Here is a 17,314-nt window from a genome sequence, read left to right on the forward strand (position 1 = left end):
TGTGTGTGTGTGTGTACATTTCTCCTCCCTGCATAATCTAGACCTGTAGAGGAGAGTATGTACCTATGTGAAAAGAGCAAGTGTATACCTGATGTAAAGTTAAATGAAAAGTTGTTTCAATAGCTGAGTTCCTGCTCTTATAAGATCAGGGAAATTGTGGTCATCGTGAAAAATATGTAGAAGCTTTGAGAAACCTATAGAGAAAAACATAGTTCTTGCACATTTTGGTAAGTGGAACATTTGGAACTTTCTGCTCCCCTAAGAGAAGTGCATCTGATACACTGTACAGGGATTTCAAAGTTTAATTTAGCTTAACTCTTGGCTGCAAACAACTGCTGATAAATTTAGTTGGGGGATTTGGGAAGACTAATAGCTCCTTAAAAGGAGCCTGAAGATGAGACAGCAAAACAAAAACATCTGCTAGACTCTCCCTTAGAATGGTAGCACACCATACAGTCATATTTTAGAGAAATAAATAGGTAGGTTTTGGGCAAGAAGTGATTTTTGTAGATATAGACACTTGGAAAAAGAAAGCCAAGTGTGTGATTAAGGGAGTTGTTCCCTTTCCAAAGTGAAAGAGAGGCAATCTTGACTGGAATCAGTAGTATATAGCAAAAACCCTTCTCCTGTGTTTCTACATAGTCTGCTAGTCATTTAAAAATAGCCATTGTTGACTTATTTTCCCCATTATGTTTTTTGTTGTTGTTGATTTTTTAAAATAAATTGTCATGTTTGTAACTCTTTGGATCTCCTTGTCAGCAATAATTCAAGTGTACATTCTTAAGCAAGGCTACCACACCTTCTTCAATTTCTCTGTGGTTAGTAAAGTATTAAGCAGTATTTCATATGTCCAGTCAAAATGGAGACTCAAACCAAATCAGTACAAGAAAACTCATTCAGGTATTTATTTGGAGAATAGACTTATTGGAAATTACTAGAAGTTTCTCTTCCTAGATGCTTCTTTCTCTCTTGTTTTATACTGCATCAAATTTTCTAGATCCCACTGTAAACGGGGCCTTTTATAAGTATTGTACTTAGATGTCTCGTAGCTAAAAACAATTCTTATGCCAAAGGCAGTGTGATCTTGCACTTAGATAAGTTAAGAATAAAGTCTTCTTTACTCTTAACTTTTAGACTATGAACAGTCCCTCTGAAGCTAGATTTGGAGTTTAAATGAGAATGAAGTAACTATTTAATGTCTTTTTTCCCTGTCTTCTTCACATAGCCTTCTGCTATCCCACAGTTACATTTTTAGTTTTTCTATTGCCCAAGGGCCTCAGAGAGAACTTACATGACAAAAGGTTAAAAAGAAAAAAGTATTTGAATAATTATTATTCAAACTAAGAGGGAGTCATAATTTGATAACATTTCAATCTGCTTAAAAAGAAATGTTCTTTCATAGAGTGTTTAATTATCTTGTGGGTTTAGCAGCTGGATGGCTATTATTTCAGCAAAGAGTTTATTGAGATTTGCAGAAGGATTATATGTAAAAGCAGAGTGTCTGTTGTTAGCCTAGCTAAATCTGCCAGACTTTGAAAGCATAAGACAGTCATCTGTAAGAATGTGAACTGTATTGCCAAGTCAAGCAAGTGTGTTTTGTTTTCAATTTTTTTTGTGTTTTGCAACAACAATTGAAATGAAAGTATTCAGATTAGAAGTACAGGTCTGCTCTGATGAATCAGAATATGGATTCAAGAGGAGATAAATTAACAATTTTTCTAGTATAAAATTTCTGTTATGTTCATAAGCTCTTTGTATATTTTCATGATGATGTAGGTGGACTGGTAAGCCCCATGTCTTGCATTCAAAATATGTGAACTGTAACTTTTCTGTAACTGAGAGCAAAATGTCACTGACTTTTCAAGTTATATCTCTAAAATACCAGTTGCAGTTATGTACTTAAGTGGAAGTGTTATTTTGTGTGATTCTTGTTCTCTGAATCAGGTCTATTTATAAAACTCCACAGCCTTTCTGACTGCTCACTAGTTAACAGCCTAAAGAGCCCAATTTCAAGTTGTGTAAATGTTTCTTCATCCTTTGTTTCCCCGTGTCAGCATGCCAGGCGTGGTGAATGTTATAACTGTTTTATTTCTTCTACTAAGACTCTTGATGTCTAAAGGCCACAGCATGAGCAATAAAGAGACTGAGGGTGATGGGAGACAAACTACTAAGGCAAAAGAAAACCCAAAGAAATGTGTTAGTTACTAATAAAATTAGTGCAGGTCTAGTGCTTGTGTGGTGCATAATTTTAGTCTCTCTATTCATTTTCATGGCAGACATATTTCCCTCCTCCCCCTTTTTGGAGCACTGAATACTTGAAGTGTTAGAGAACATTTGAGGAAGGCTGCTCAAAGGTACTTCACGCATCTCTCAAGCTCTCTTGATTATTTTACAAGTATCATTAATGCAGACCAGGTTTTCCCTGGGATTACCAGGTCAGTTTATAGGTTTCTTGGTCATTCCAAAGCTTCCCCACACACTTGATAGACTTGATGACAAGAGAGCTGACAAAGCAGGTGCAGGCCCAAAGCCAAATAATTAGCTGCTATTTAGGGGAGGTGCCTTGCGGAATTATTTTCCAGCTCAGAGATTCAAGGCTAGACGGACAAAGGTTGGGATCAATAAAGGAAATAAAAGGTTCTGTGAAGAGAAAAGTAAGTTGAGGAGGAAGATGGGCTTGGGGAGGGATGAAAAATTTCACCATTTCCAGGGGAAAATGGTGAGGTGGGAAAAGTTGGTGATCAAGGAGAAAAGAATTTGCAGATGAATGAGACAGGTATGGAGCAAGGCATGGAGATCAGTGGATTTCTTCTTCTTTCCAATCTGAGAATATGCATCAATACATTTTACTATGATGTTATTAAAGGTAATGATTTTAGAAGTGTTAATTTTATGGAAACGTGGGTTTCATCTCTTTTTTTTTTTAATAAAAGAAATTTAATTCTATAACACCATATCATAGACTGTCTGAAGTGTTCATAGTTGCCAAATGCCTGAGAGATTTTAATTTAGGTCAAGAAGATTGTCTTGGCTGGCCAGTAACTCTGATGGAGGCTTTGGTTGTCTGAAGATAGCATCTGGTATCTGAACATAGAATAAGTAAGGTTAAAAGGGGCCACCAGATGTCATATATGCAATGAATAGCTCAAAGGTGACCTAATATAAGGGGTAGGTTAAACTTGTCTAGTCAAAGTTTGCACATTTCCCATGATAGAGATCCCACAGTCCTTCTAGGCCCTTGTTCCAGTGGCATGTTGAATTATTTTTTCTTATCTCCACTGAGTTTTTTTGCTTGTGCAGCTCTCTCTCCTGTCCTTTCATTGTCCACCTAGGAGGAGAGTCTAGCTGTGTCTGCTCTTTAATTTCACTTTGTTTAGTTGGAGTAACAACTATATCTCCCTCCCAGTCATTTCCTTTTTAAGCTAAACTAAGTCATTTACTCCAACCTTACCTTGAATATCGTGTGCTCCTGCGTTATATGTCCTTGGTTGAGCTCTATCAGACTGTCACTCTTTGTCTTGTTTTTGAGGGTCCAAAACAAGTGATAGTATTCCACATACAGTCTTCCAGTATTCCAGATACAGCCTGATAAGCATTTACTAGACAAGAAAAATGATTACTCTTGACCTACTGGCTACTGTTCTGCTACTGCAAAAATCGCCAACAAACCAAAGTGGAAGTATAGAGAGAGAAACAAAGGCTAAACAACAAAGATCTATGAAAGAAGAGGAAAAAGCAAGGATTTGAGTAAAACTTAGTCAGCAAAATTGCAACTGTTGTGGATCTGAGACTGTAGTTGTTCTAGGCAACCATGCAGTCAGACAGTGGAAAAAAGGCTCTGATCTATTACCTATTATGATGCAGAGGTCTTGGCAAGGAATATTACTACCTCAGGGCATCTACAGACTTTCAGGTACCAACAGAGTATATTCCAGGCAGTTCCCCAGAGCGTAAGGTCAGGATTCATCAGTTTTCCCTTCCTAGCTCCTAATATAAATCATATTGGCATATCTAAGAGATATAATTTATAGCCAACCTTCTGGGTGGTCAGCTTCACATTCCATAAATTAGATAGCCAGACACATGTGGGTCAAATTTGGAAATGCACTGCATTTCTTTAGAGAAAGGAGAGATTCTTCCCAATTCTTCCTTACATTTGATTGTTTCCACACATCCCTATTTTTACTTTTTATGTTACTCTTTTTGTCAGCTGTGCATTGTCCCTATGTTTTCCCTCATTCCATCCTTTTTCTTCAGTGGAGCATGTTAGTGATTGAAGTAAATCAGTATATGAAGTTATCTGACTTTTATGTAAAATTTTTGGTTTATCCCACTTCCCAGATGTAGAATAAAGGACTGTGTTCCTCTTCCCAGCCTTCCCTTCCTTGTTCTCTCTCCAGAGGCATGTACTTCACAATGAGATGAACTGCAGAGAAAGTTCAAAGAAAGTTCTCTGGGTGTCAAAGATCATGATGCTCTCTTGCAGGTGAACAGCAGAAGATGTCCCAGCTCTTCTCAAATTCTAAAGAAAGATTTAAATTAGTCTCAGATGGGTCTGTGGATTATCACAGCACTCACTGTACAGCAGGGCCTTCCTTTTTTTTTTCAGACAAGGTTTGTGCTCGATACTGCTGTTCAAAATAATTATCAGAGAAGAGGCATTAGCGAGGATGATGCTGTACCATCCAAAGAAATCTTTAGGCAGTGCAGATTATTTTTTTTTTTGTTCTGACATAAAATGTTTACAGTAAAAGAAGTTACTGATACAATTCTGTTAGGGAAGTTCTTTTTTTTTTTTTTTTTTTTTTTTTTTTTTTTTTTAAAACATCCTACAGTCCCCTCACTGTCTGTTTGTGATACAATCAAGAGAAAGAAGATTGGAGTGGACAGAATAGAGTGATGTGGGGTGTTCTCCTTCTGGCAATATCAGCACCAGGGAAGAAGTAAGTAGTATTGAAAATTGATTAATTCAATAGTGTGGAAAGTGATGATCTCACTAAAAGGCACTGGAGGCAAAGAGGGGAGTGTGTTTTTTCTGGTTAGTTAATGGGAAGACCTCCAGTTCAATCCCCTACTGAGCACATCAGCCCATCTTTTGAAGGTTACTTGACCATTCGCATTTTAGTAGAATGTATTACAGTAAAGACTATCTCTGTGAGATGCAAAGATGTTAACCAAGGTGGGGAGAAAGAGAAAACAGATTCTCTTTCAAATCCTTGATTATAATATTGCAGAAATCAGTTTTTATACTATCTCATCAGGGCAGTACTGAAAGACCCTTGTGGCCAACAGCCTGCTTTAGTTTTAGATCAGCCAGACAGAATCTAATATGGGGAAAAAAAGGAAAAGTGTGCATCCTAAGTTGACTGAGTATTTGCAATTGCTGGCAAATCCACTGGATGCGTCTTCTGACAAACTGGACAGGATGAGCTGGAGATGGATCCCTGATAAATCTAAGAGCCAAAAATTGGCTAAACATCTTGGACAAGTTTGGAAGCTTGTTTCTTGTTTCTTGTTTGGCTCATTTCCTTGTCCCATCCCCCCTTTCTCTGCAGCAGAAGCAGTGTTGAAGGGTGTGCACTCCGTCTGGCAGGCTGTTGGAGGAGTCTCTGGCCTCAAATTACACAGCATGAGAACTCTGTGCACAAAATTAGCAGCAGAGTTCTGTGTATTAGGTGCCAGGGAAAAATGTCACATTCAGCAGAACTCAAGAGGCGAGATGTGGAACAGAAAGAACTGGAACAGGACATCAATCCCCCTCTACCTTTTACTGTTTTTCAGCTGACATATCTGAGAGTGTCATAACCACCTGGTTTGCACTAAGAATTATTTGGGTAGTAAATAGATTTTATTGTATGTCTTAGTCACAGGCATGTTTGATTTTTACTCCTCCCCACCCACCCACCCTTCACTTCCTCCTTTTCCTTTATTTTGAGGTTTTATTTTTGCCTTTTCACAAGGAAAACACTTTCCAATCATGAAAAAGTGCTGTTGCCATACAGTTTTCTGCCCTCTTTTCCACCTACCTGTGTTATGATTCCTGGTGAGAAACCCGCTGTTATGGCACTGCATTCACATCGTGCAACAGCTTGTACAAGTTGTTTGTACTGAAATCTGGAAAAATGAATAAAGTGGTGGCAAATGAATAAAGTGGTGACAAAGAGGGCTAAGGCACTAAAGAGAGAGGAGAAGCTACTCAGGAGCTGTGTTCTGTAGGTACTAACTCAGTAGCTGCTGTCTCATTCAGAAAAATTATTACAGCATAGGTCATGGTTTGGGGGTGTGTTTTGGCTTCTTCAATACATCATAGAAGTGGTAAAATTCTTGCCACACGATTGTTAGATTGCCCTGAAGCACATGGGTGAAAGAGGCTGCATTAGTATCTGCATGTGGAAATGGATTTTCAGGAGACAAAATGAGTCATTTGGGGCTGTACATGCACACACATGCACTCACTGTGTTGTCAGAGGAGAATGCTTTTGCAAGACAAAGTTATCAGGCAGTGCTTGTTTAATGTATTCCTCCCCATTCATTCTCCTCATCATGTCTGTGCTGTGAGCTGGGGTGAGAAATTGATCTGTGGCTTAAAAAACTGTTTTTACAGCTGGCTTAGTTAGCTGATGTATTTTGAAGGTGTGCCATCCTGCGAGGCAGGAAAAAAGCAAGAGTATGTGAAGACAGAGAATTTCCTAAGCTGTTACCATTTCCATATACTGATTTCTTGAAATCACAGCTTCAAAGTTCTCTGGTACCTTTGTTTGGCTCAGATTATTGAAGCAATCCACAAGCACGATGATGCATTCCAAGATTAAATAGCACTCTGGGCAGAAAGTTATTCTTCATTACCTTTCCTTATTCTTTTCTGTAGTAGGACAGGCTTGTTGACTACTGCTGTTTAACATATGTGATAGTTTAGCTACTACAGTCTTTTCTGAAGGTTTGAGAATCTGTTCTAAGGCCTGGCATCAGAGCATTACTGGCACATTTTAAAGAGCAACCTTTTTGTATTGTTTTCTGTTTGCACTGCAGGTGATTTTGAGTGCAGATGGGTTGCAAGGATAATGGTTGTAGTTTGTCACTTCTTACCTGATTTTCCCCAAGAATTATACCTCTGCTGAGCATTTTTCCTTCTCACCTCCCCCATCATGAGAAAAGTCTTAGTCAGCCCTATTTTACAGATGGCAAAGCTAGGACAGAAGGAATTACACACAGCAAGGCAGGGGCTGAACTTGCTATGGCAGTTAATTAAGAGGTCTCTTGTTCAGACCCAGTTTCACATAAAGAGGCAGCCTTCTGCCGTTTGAGGTATGGGAGACGTAAACTCCAGTCTTCCACACTTGAAATGCACAGTTCAGCCACTGATTGGGGATTTAATTGCTTATTGAAATGTTAATTGGTGCATTCATTCCACGAGTTTATCTTTCAAGGAATGAAGGCTGAGGTAATAAAAGGCCAGTAGGTAAGGCAGCAGGTGAGGCAGGCTGTAAGTATTTGTTGTGAGGAATAGATAGAACAGAACTTTGAAAATCACCAGACTTTGCTATTATTGCCTCTCTGTTTGCTACTTGCCTGCCTATCCTAATCTCTTGCCCTCTTGCCTCCTGATTTTATTAAGGAATATTGTCCCAATTTATGAACCATTAGAAAATGAGCCATAAACTCTCTATAAGGAGCAGACTGGATATTTCTGCACCAGAAAATTGTGCTTCTTTTACTATATCAGTGTATCTTAAGTAGTACAACTCCCCTAGGGTAAAGACAATTATACCAGTGTAAAAGTGCATATCCAAATATAGCTGAGTCCCGAATGAGAAGGTACCTTTGTACCAGTAATAACTAGGTCCACATCAAGGGACAGATTTATTATCTTACCTTTAGAAACCTGAGGTGACAAAACTGGGAATATAGTCATTTCATAATTCATGTATATTCCTAGGAGACACATAAAACCTTCATAGGGAGAATTGGCCCACTGAGGTCTTATTTACTGGCCAGTGGTGCCTGTCTCTCTTTACTTTTCAGAAAACTTCACTTAACTACAGGCACTTATCTAAAGTTCCTAAATAAGGTAAAAAGGAATTTGGTCACAGGATTTCTTCACATGGATAGGGAAATTAAACTGTTAGGAACAGTGTAGGCTGATTTGAATGCATCACTGTACAAATTTTAGCAAATCCCAACCCTGTTTTGCCATTTGGGGAAGTTCAGTGAAATTTTTTTTGGAGTAACTTTAACAGGTCTTTTGAACTTGTGAAATAGATGAAGCAGAATTTTTTTTGCCTTGAGTAGCAATCACTTACACAAATTTTTGGTTCTCAAGATGATTAGAAGAATTACAAAAACCATCCTGCCACAAAGGTGCACTGCTGCTGTGCACTAGAAGTAGATTTTAAAGTTCTGGAGGGATGGCTGTAGGCATAACTCTCTCAGGAGTGCTTGAATGGAACTTTCCTGCTTCTTTGTCTGCAATGGCGAGTTACCAGTTTTTGACATCGGAGAAGTTGACTGGAGCACAGGGCTCCACCTCCAGCCCACATCTGTCATGCACAATAGCAGTGACAAGCTCTGCCCTATTTCTTCCTTATTTACCTCTTTTATCCAGGAAGTCAGATATGATCTGGATGAAGAAATGTTCTCTTGTTGTTTCTGAGCTTCCATTTCTCTCACTTTGTCTAGTGCTGGGTATCAAATATCCACCTGAGCTCTGCAAGAACAAAATGTCCATTGTTTATGAAGGACATAAACATGTTCCAACTCTTCCATTCGTAGTGATTCTATTCTATCAGGAAGAAATCCTGTATATATTTCAAAGGAAGCAGGTTTATTTTAAAAGAAGAATTGTTTTCCACTGAGACGAAGATCATAATACTGCTTGTAATATTGCTCTGCATAAGAAAAGCTGGAGAGATCTGCCTATTGAATAATGAACTATCAAGCCTCAGAATGGTACTGTTGGTTGCCTATTTAAAGAAAAAAACTGATAACGTCAAAAGATTGACATTTTGGTTTGTTGTTGTTTTTTGGTTTGTTGTTGGGATTTTTTCCCCTGAAATCCTTATTTTGCTCAAGCAGTAGAGGTGAAAAAGCCAGGATTCAAATATATGATTTAGTTTGGTATTCTGAGAAGAATGTAATTTTAAAAAATGGTGCTCTTTCCTTAAGATTTGGTTCTATAAACCTCTTCCGTGTTGAGCAATAATTTATTCTGGAAAAGACACCATTAAATTCACTATCAGGAACAGTGGTAGATGCTGACCTTTAAATGTCTTCAGTCCAAGATGGATTATTTAGTTGTGTTTATATCAGCAGGGCATGAAAAGAGTCTTTTTCTGCAAATACCTACTAGCTACTTTTCACCCTAAAAAAGCAATCACGGAAACACTGTCCAGATTTAATTCAAAGAACATTTCTAAATTCTATCAATCCATACTCCTGTGACTTTTTAAATCCCAACATAATGCATGACAGGGAGAATATCCATACATCCAGACACTATTAATTGAACCATTATCGAATTAAGAATACAAAACAAATTAGCTCAACTTATGCCCTCTTTGTTTTGTTTTTTTTTTTTTTTAAGTTTCAAGTTCAGAAAGATAGGAGAACTTCAGCTTTTTTATTTTTTTAAATTTTTTTTTCAACTGTCCTGAAAGCATATGGGAAAGAAACAGTCTTATTAGTTACCATTGTGCCAACTGTCTCCTAAGGATTTTGTAGCACTACCTGCAAAAGTGCTCCAAAGATTACAGGGCAGACATTAATAGCTTATCAAATGTAACTTTTGTCCAGAAATTTTACAGAACTGTAATTAATTATTCATGAGCTATAATAAAAATAATTGCTGGTTTATATACCATGTTTCAAATACATGGCTGTATTTGAAAATAAGTATTGTAAAAGTCTATTAAAGCATTCCATAAAGCTGGTGGTCTGTACAAGTACTATTAAAGGAAAATGGAAAAGATCCCCAAACACTTCCCAAATCAGTGTTATTACAGTTGTAGCTCAGTCTCAAGCAACCACAGGAGTCAAGGCATCCAACTGCTAATGATGTGTATGCTGCAGAAACAAATATTCCACATATCCTTTGAAAACAATGGGTTGAGTGAAAGTATCTTGAAAGCCAACTCTGCCATATGTGTTTGTACTTGATGTTCAGCTTCCTTGCAGTTATGGCTAAATGTTACTTCCTTTGCAGATTAATCTGTGATGAGATCAGAATCATTTAACCATATTATTCTTGTTCACTTTCTCCTATCACTTAAAAGATTTATTCTATGGCTGGTGATCGAGCATAACTACGTAGCACTTTTGTAAGATCAGGTGCATCAGAAAGAAGCCATTATTCCATAGAGATAAGCAAAATGATACAGTTGCTGCTGCCCTAGCAGACATGGTATGTAGTGCTGTCACCCAAACTTGATTCAGCTGAGTATTTCTGCTACATTTTTTGGTTTACCTTTTATTGGTGGTTCATGTATCTCTAGTGATTTGGGACTGCATTCCTATTTCTCACTAGAATTCCTCACTCGCTTTGGTTGTTTTGTTCTAGCTGATACTGTCAGATTTCCAGGGTGCTGTGTATCCTTGTACATGTGTTTTCTAACAACAGGTGCATTGGACAGAAGGCCACAGTTTCACAGCTCACAGGCACGTCCAAAATAATAGAGAAGATTGTGAACTGTGAAGGGGCATATAGTGGTGGCAGCATATGGTCATGATTCAGTCATCTGAGGATTCTCTTAAATAGTCTCCTTTAATGAACCAGTTTTTGTTTTATATTCCTTTCACTTGGATGAATTCCTGCTTTCTCTTCTCTTGCACATGTATTTGAGTTGGTGCAGCAGCACCACAATGACCGTGCCAGCCATTGTGTGTGGACGGGTTTTCTCAAAACTGAGAGCTGGCCATGCCAGATGATGAAATTGGGTACTTTCCTAGTGCAGGCATATCTCCTGACATAGGTATTGTTAGAATATCAGTTTTGTAATGGATACTTATTTCATTCATGAAATAATTATTTGAACAGAGAAAGCATGTGTACTTGATTAGAGACAGCCTATTTTCTCAGCCCAAATAATAGAAATTGCTATTTCTACTATAGTAGCACAATAGTAGAAATGGAACGAAAGCATGTGGTAGTTGAGGCACTGATTTGGCACAGAAGAATATGGCAAAGCAGTTTTTCCAATCTTAGTCTCATAGCCTTGGTGATCCCTCGAAAAAATCAGTTATCCACTCATCTGAGGCAGAAATCTGCCTTTTATCAGAAAAGCAAGGCCTTTTTCTGGTTGAGTTCAGAACAAGAAAATACTGCAGAACCATAAACATTCTTAGTAGGTTTAGCATTATTCTGTCAGGTTAGTATTATTCCTACCTGTAATCTCTAGTGGAGAGTAGTGGAATTGACCTGCTTTCAGTTTGCTTTACTCATCTTACAGCAGAACATTTGCATAGACAATTTGTCTGAGAGTTTCTGTCAACTTGTGTTCAAGAAGTCACATCCCTAGATAAACAATGAACATGTATTTTTGGATTGTGCAATGTCCTCTGTCTATTAAAAGATGTACCTGCAATATATCTAGATTATCTTTCAGGACATTTGAAAAAAAATAGGATACCCTTTATATGATTTTCTTGTCAAAGCTATGATATGCAGCGGAGTAGCAGATCACTCAGAAAACACAGTTCAGAATTTTGTTCTGCTGGTCTTTTCTGATCAAGAGACACCATATCCCCTCTCAAATTCTATTATGGTGCCATGGAAAGGAGCTGGGTGAAGGATTTACTTCATTAAAATGCAATGCAATGCAGTTACTCTCAAGGCTGATGATTACAGTTGTAAATAGAGTTTTATTTTGAAGGATGCTGGTTGATTTTTGCTCCATTCAGATGGGAATTTTTGTTCTTGGCAGCGGAAGGCGGAGAAGGAGGCAAATATGTATTGAACACGAAAATGGAAGAGAGTCAAAGACTGAAATGGAGAGGCGAGGATGCACATAACAGTTTTTGACTAGGGCAGATAAGCTGTGTTACAACTTAGCCATATTGTTAAGAAATCATGGTTTCCTCATCACTTTCTTCCTGGAAGATTGTCAACTGATGTTATATAAATGCTTTGTCACTACAGTTTGAGTAAAAGCCAGGGCAAGCCGTTACCCTGTCTTTGTATGTGGCAAATGTGGGTTGTTTTGAGCACACAAAGCCAAAAAGATCTCTGGTCTTTAAAGGACTCCTGTCTTACTTTCATTGATCTGTCCTTCAAATCTCACCTCCTGTGCCCGATGCCCTGGTGATTGACAAGGCTGATTTTTCTGGTGATACATTCCGCTCCCATTTTAAAATTTATTCTGTAGCTCCACCTCCTGGCTCTTGGTCTGTGAAAAGGAGGATCCTTGGGAATCACAGTGCCTCAAGAAGGGATCAGAAGTATTCATCCTAGTTTACAAATATTAATATAGAGGTATATCTGGGGACATTTTAGCTGAGGCAAAACAGACTGCTGAGCCCACTCATACTGGCTTTCAACAGAGGCAAATATTTTGGTGAAGGGTGGACAATGGAATATGTGGCTCATAGTTTCTGCTTTTTTTGGGCTTTCAGTTTCTCAATTGTGGCAGTTTTGAGACATGACAGACATCACAAAGCAGTCTCTCTTTATTACTGTTTCCCCCCTGATACTTCCTCAAACTCATGGGGGTGGGGAGGTACAGCAGAAATCGTCTGACACTGAAACATTAAAAAAAGATCTCTGAGGCCTTGCAAAGGAGTCTTGTTTCACACAGGGAGAATTACTTTGACTTTGTGTTCATCCTATTAAACCAGGAAGTGCCCAAGAAGTAGAGGTATAGATCCTAGTCATCTGGATTTAAGAAGAACAATGTCTCTTCCCCGACAGCTGCGAGAAAAGAGGTAATGTGTTATATAGCCTGCTCCTGCCTCCCCACAAGCCTCATGTAACTCCTGATCTGTTTGGTTAATTTGGATGCAAGCATCTTTGGTGATTCTAAAAGGCTTCTTGTTATCAGAACAGTGTGTAACTTCCGCACTATTAGGCTGCTTAGGGTCAAGCAGACCATTTCTTTTGCTGGCGTGGACTTTCTTCTTTTTGTGGGAAATATTCACAACCTAGGACATAGTGGGTCATTGTCCTCTTTATAGCTGCAAAATAAGTTTCCCTTTTACTGGAGTTTATGATGAGTGTTTGTGATATGACTAATTATATCTCTTGCTCTCCATAACCACATCCTTCTTCACAGTAAGGGGTAGTATTTACAGTATTGTGGGTGGTGCTGATTCATGGCATTTTCCTTGTAGAGCAAACTATTGCAAGATGTTGCATCATTGCTTCAGCATTTCAAATGGGCTACGCCTTGTGGAAGCCCCTGGTTGGGATATTCTCCTACCAGAATAAACTGACAGCTACTACTTTTTTTTTTTTTTTTTTTTGTATTATCAGAATATTTAACATTTTGTCATCTTGGGATTTCTTAGATGATCCTTTTAGAAGTCTCTCTTTATCTCATTTGTTATTCTGTTCTCCTCATTCTAGATGCTTTTTACTCAGCTGTTAATATAAATACCCCTCTGACAACACTGAGTTATAAGACTGAAGCAAAGGTGAATTTGTCTGTGCTTGTCAAAGCTGTTGCACTAAGGAGGTCATAGAGGAAAAGGCATCTGCTGATCCATGCTTTTCTTGTAGTGTGGGCAGTATAGACCAGTAACATGACTGTGTGGTCATATGGCTGCTCATTAGTAATCCCTGTTCCTGCAGAGATTCTTCCTTCTCACTTCAAATCCAATTCCTTCTAGGATCTGCAAAGCTTATTCTAACCTTGCCTATCAACATGAGTTCCTTCACACACTTTTGACATTTTCAAACAAGTATCTTTGTGCTTGCTTCAGGTTATCTGCTGAGACTGGGGGATAAATGCCAATGTCGGATGTCCTATCCCTGTGCAGGCCATTCATTAAGAGTTGTACTTGGTGATCTTTGAAAGTTGGTCCCTTCCAACTCCAAATATTCTGTGATGAACCTTACCTGCTGTGACTGGGAGGTCTCTCTCCAAATATTTGATAGCCTAGCCTTATTTTTCCAAGCCTCTTTAACACCTTGCTTTATTGTGATGTCGTCAAGAAAATTTGACAACGTTTTGACAGCTGGTGTAGGCACCAATAGTTTTGATATAGAACAATACTATGCTTTTGTTTCTTTGTTCTTTTTCTGTTTGTGCTTATCCTGTTGTTTCTTTTCTTATATGTGTGTGGTATATTTTATGCATCTTGCACAGAGTATAAAGTTTTTAGGATTTAGCTTTGTGCTGTCAGTTTCTACAGCACTTTGCATAACAAGCTCTTTTCTCAGAACTGTTTCCTATATTCTACAGTAATGCAGTAATAATAGCAGCATAAATCATGATGTATAATGATCTCCTTAGAATAGGATCCACTGATGCAGAGTTTTTTTCTGTAAATCTCCTAGATTAAGGAAGGAATAAGAATGCATCCACAGTTGATCACATTTCTCAGGAAAAGATTAGCAGTTCAAGTGTTTGTTTTGTAGTCCTGTTCCTTGAGCAAGCCTAGGAATGAGAGGGATATTTTTCAGGCATAATGCATCTTCTCAATGGTCACTGATTTATGCTGAATTTATTGAAATTTGACGTCTCAAGATCAAACCTCCAGAGGAAGAGAATGACACCATGAGTTTCTAACATCTTGGTTTTGATAATAGAAAATGTGATATTGCCTGTCTTTGCTCTGTGTGACATAGGACATCTCAAAGGCTATTACCAATATGAGTAACCTAAATTTCTGTTCTTGCTTCACAGTGATTTTGACCAGCTTCCAGATGATGTACCTGTTTCAGCTAATATCGCAGACATTGAAGAGAAGAAAGGCTTTACTAATTACTATGTAAGAATGGAGATTTATCCTGCCTCTACATGCCTTCACCAGTGACTGGTTTGGTTGTGGGAAGCAAAATGCAGTTAATCTGGTGTAATTGCTTTTTGGTGTGAGTAGTTCCATGTGGAAGACTTCTCAGTGCTTTATTTTTCAGGAATGAAGTACAGTTATCCCAGATTCAGTCTAAAAATTTATTTTCTGAATGAAGTGTAGGAGATATCCTCTAACATCCTAATTTTTCCTAATATCTGATTTGTTTCCCATTGGAGTGCTGTATCATTGGTGAAGATAGTGAGAAAGTAACTCAGAGGGTAGAAAGGGAGAGTCTTGGTTCATTATTCCGTGGTACTGGCAAGTTAGGAGGCTCCCATCTTCACAGGAGGAAGCATATTAAGACACAAAAGAGCACACAGGAAGGGAATAGTAGGGAAAGGCAGTAAGATTTTCTGAAGGTTTGAATATGCCCATCTCAGTCTGTCTTCTGCTGGAGACATTGCTCTTAAAACCCTTCCCACTGCAGAATTCAGGTTTTTCTCTGGAATAGAGGGATATTTGGTTGCTCTGTCTTTATGTTTTCTGAAGCATCTGGCTGCAATGTGACTCAGAGGTCAGTGCGTGGAAGTGTTGGGTTCCTTTAGAGCAAAGCAATTTTGTCAAAAGAGAAATAAAATAGTGGTTGAAGGAGGTCAGACAATAATTTCTGCAACTGTGTACATTAAAGTCAAAAAAGAAGTATGAATGGCTTCAATTCTGAAAATCAATTCATTTAAATGTCAGTCTGTCTTTAGATTTAGATGTCCAAGGCATCTTATTGTAAAATATTTGTGTTTGTCTTTGTAATGCATTTTGCTTGTCACTGAGGCAAAGTGTGCAAGCATAAAGTTGAATCTAGTAATTTCATGTTTCCTTTAAAGATTATGTAATATAAAGTAGCCACAGGGACATGCTTCATATGCAAGCTGGACCCACACAAATACCTTGTTATATCCTAGTTCCTGAATTGGCAGATGCTTAACTGAAGGCTTGCTTTCCTCTCTGCTCCTAAGAGGATATTCCCACTAATGGAGCACAGATCTTATGTTCCTGTTTTATTCCTCACATTCAGTTGGTGAGTATTTTTAAGTATGAACACCAGCCAGAATCCCTCTTCTCTGTTTCAGATGTTTGTCATTGAAGTAAAGCTTAAAGGTGGTGGCAGATACCTGATTTTCCGGCGCTATCGTGAGTTCTATGCCCTGCACACCAAACTAGAGGAGAGATATGGGCCAGAGAGCAGTAACAGCCCATTTACCTGCACACTCCCTGTACTGCCAGGTAAGCTGTCAGTACCAAACCTTTGCACAATTAGCAGCTTTTCAGCTCCAGGCTGCCCTAAGGAGCAATGCAGTGAGAGAAGTAGTTGTGACAAGGAACTAATTCCTGGCTGTGTATGCCAGAGAAATCATGTTCCATTGACAGCCCCTTCACTTGTAGTAAAGTTCATTTAGAAACCTAAAATCCTTTAGAAAAGATGTAAATTTTTTTTCAGCTTCTACTCCCTCCTGACTGCTTCATTTCTCTGATAGCCTCTTTTTTGCTTTTTTTTCTTCAATAACTGTTACAGGTTTTATATTTTCCAGGAAAAGTTTTTGTTGGTGCCAAAAAGGAAATTGCTGAGAACAGGATTCCTATCCTAAATGTCTATATGAAGGTAAAACTTAATTTTAAAGCAAAGAATGCAGCGATCACTGCAGATACTTACACTGAAATCAGCTAAGGCAGACAGTACTTTTTGGGTTCTAAGTATCTGCTTCTCTCTGCTCTGCTTTTCTGAAGACACAGTGCCTACACTGTGATACAACCTGAAGTCCTCTTCCCCAGATTGTTCAGACTGTAGGCTCTGCTGGAGTATGCAGTTCACAAAGGGTCACTCTCTGTCTTCATATACAGATAGACATCTTACCAAAACCCCCCAAAATGTGTGAGGAAATGGTGAATCTCCAGGTGCTGCATGAATACATAATTGGTGTGTGTATCCAAGGGATTAGGAGAATGGTGGGTGGGTTGTGCTTTACCCCACCCACCATCAAGTGCCACGCAGGCTCTTGCTCACTCCCTCCTTCCCTAATGGAATGGGGAGGACAACTGGGAAATGGTAAAACCCATGTGTTGAGATAAGAACAGTTTAATAATTGAAATAAAGTAAAATATAATACTAATAAATAATTGTAATTAGAAGGGAGGTAACAAAAAATACAGAGAAATAAAACTAAAGAAGAAAACAAACAAATGATGCACCTTAAAATTGCTCACCGCCTGCTGACCAATGCCCAGTGCCCACTGAGCAGTGATCTGTGGCTCCTGAGCAGCTCCCTCCAGTTACATACTGGGCATGATGTCCTAAGGCATGGAATATCCCTTTGGC

At 38.6% G+C, this 17,314-nt stretch overlaps 1 protein-coding gene across 6 annotated transcripts in view; it reads left to right on the forward strand.

Moving 5' to 3' along the window:
* NCF4 (neutrophil cytosolic factor 4) overlaps nucleotides 1–17,314 on the forward strand; it is a 53,962-nt gene that overhangs the window by 30,379 nt on the left and 6,269 nt on the right. For 4 of the 6 annotated variants that reach the window (XM_074539339.1, XM_026794526.2, XM_026794523.2 and 1 more), the window contains 3 exons: nucleotides 14,835–14,919; nucleotides 16,071–16,224; nucleotides 16,530–16,600. In XM_074539339.1, the coding sequence (XP_074395440.1) occupies nucleotides 16,071–16,224; nucleotides 16,530–16,600 (225 nt within the window). In that variant the 5' untranslated portion in view covers nucleotides 14,835–14,919. Of the gene's footprint in view, nucleotides 1–4,887; nucleotides 4,944–12,707; nucleotides 12,913–14,834; nucleotides 14,920–16,070; nucleotides 16,225–16,529; nucleotides 16,601–17,314 lie in introns of those variants that run through there. The other 2 variants (XM_074539338.1, XM_005488567.3) reach the window with 2 other exon arrangements.

This window comes from Zonotrichia albicollis, chromosome 4 (genome assembly GCF_047830755.1).
Source record: "Zonotrichia albicollis isolate bZonAlb1 chromosome 4, bZonAlb1.hap1, whole genome shotgun sequence".
Lineage (NCBI taxonomy): Eukaryota > Metazoa > Chordata > Aves > Passeriformes > Passerellidae > Zonotrichia > Zonotrichia albicollis.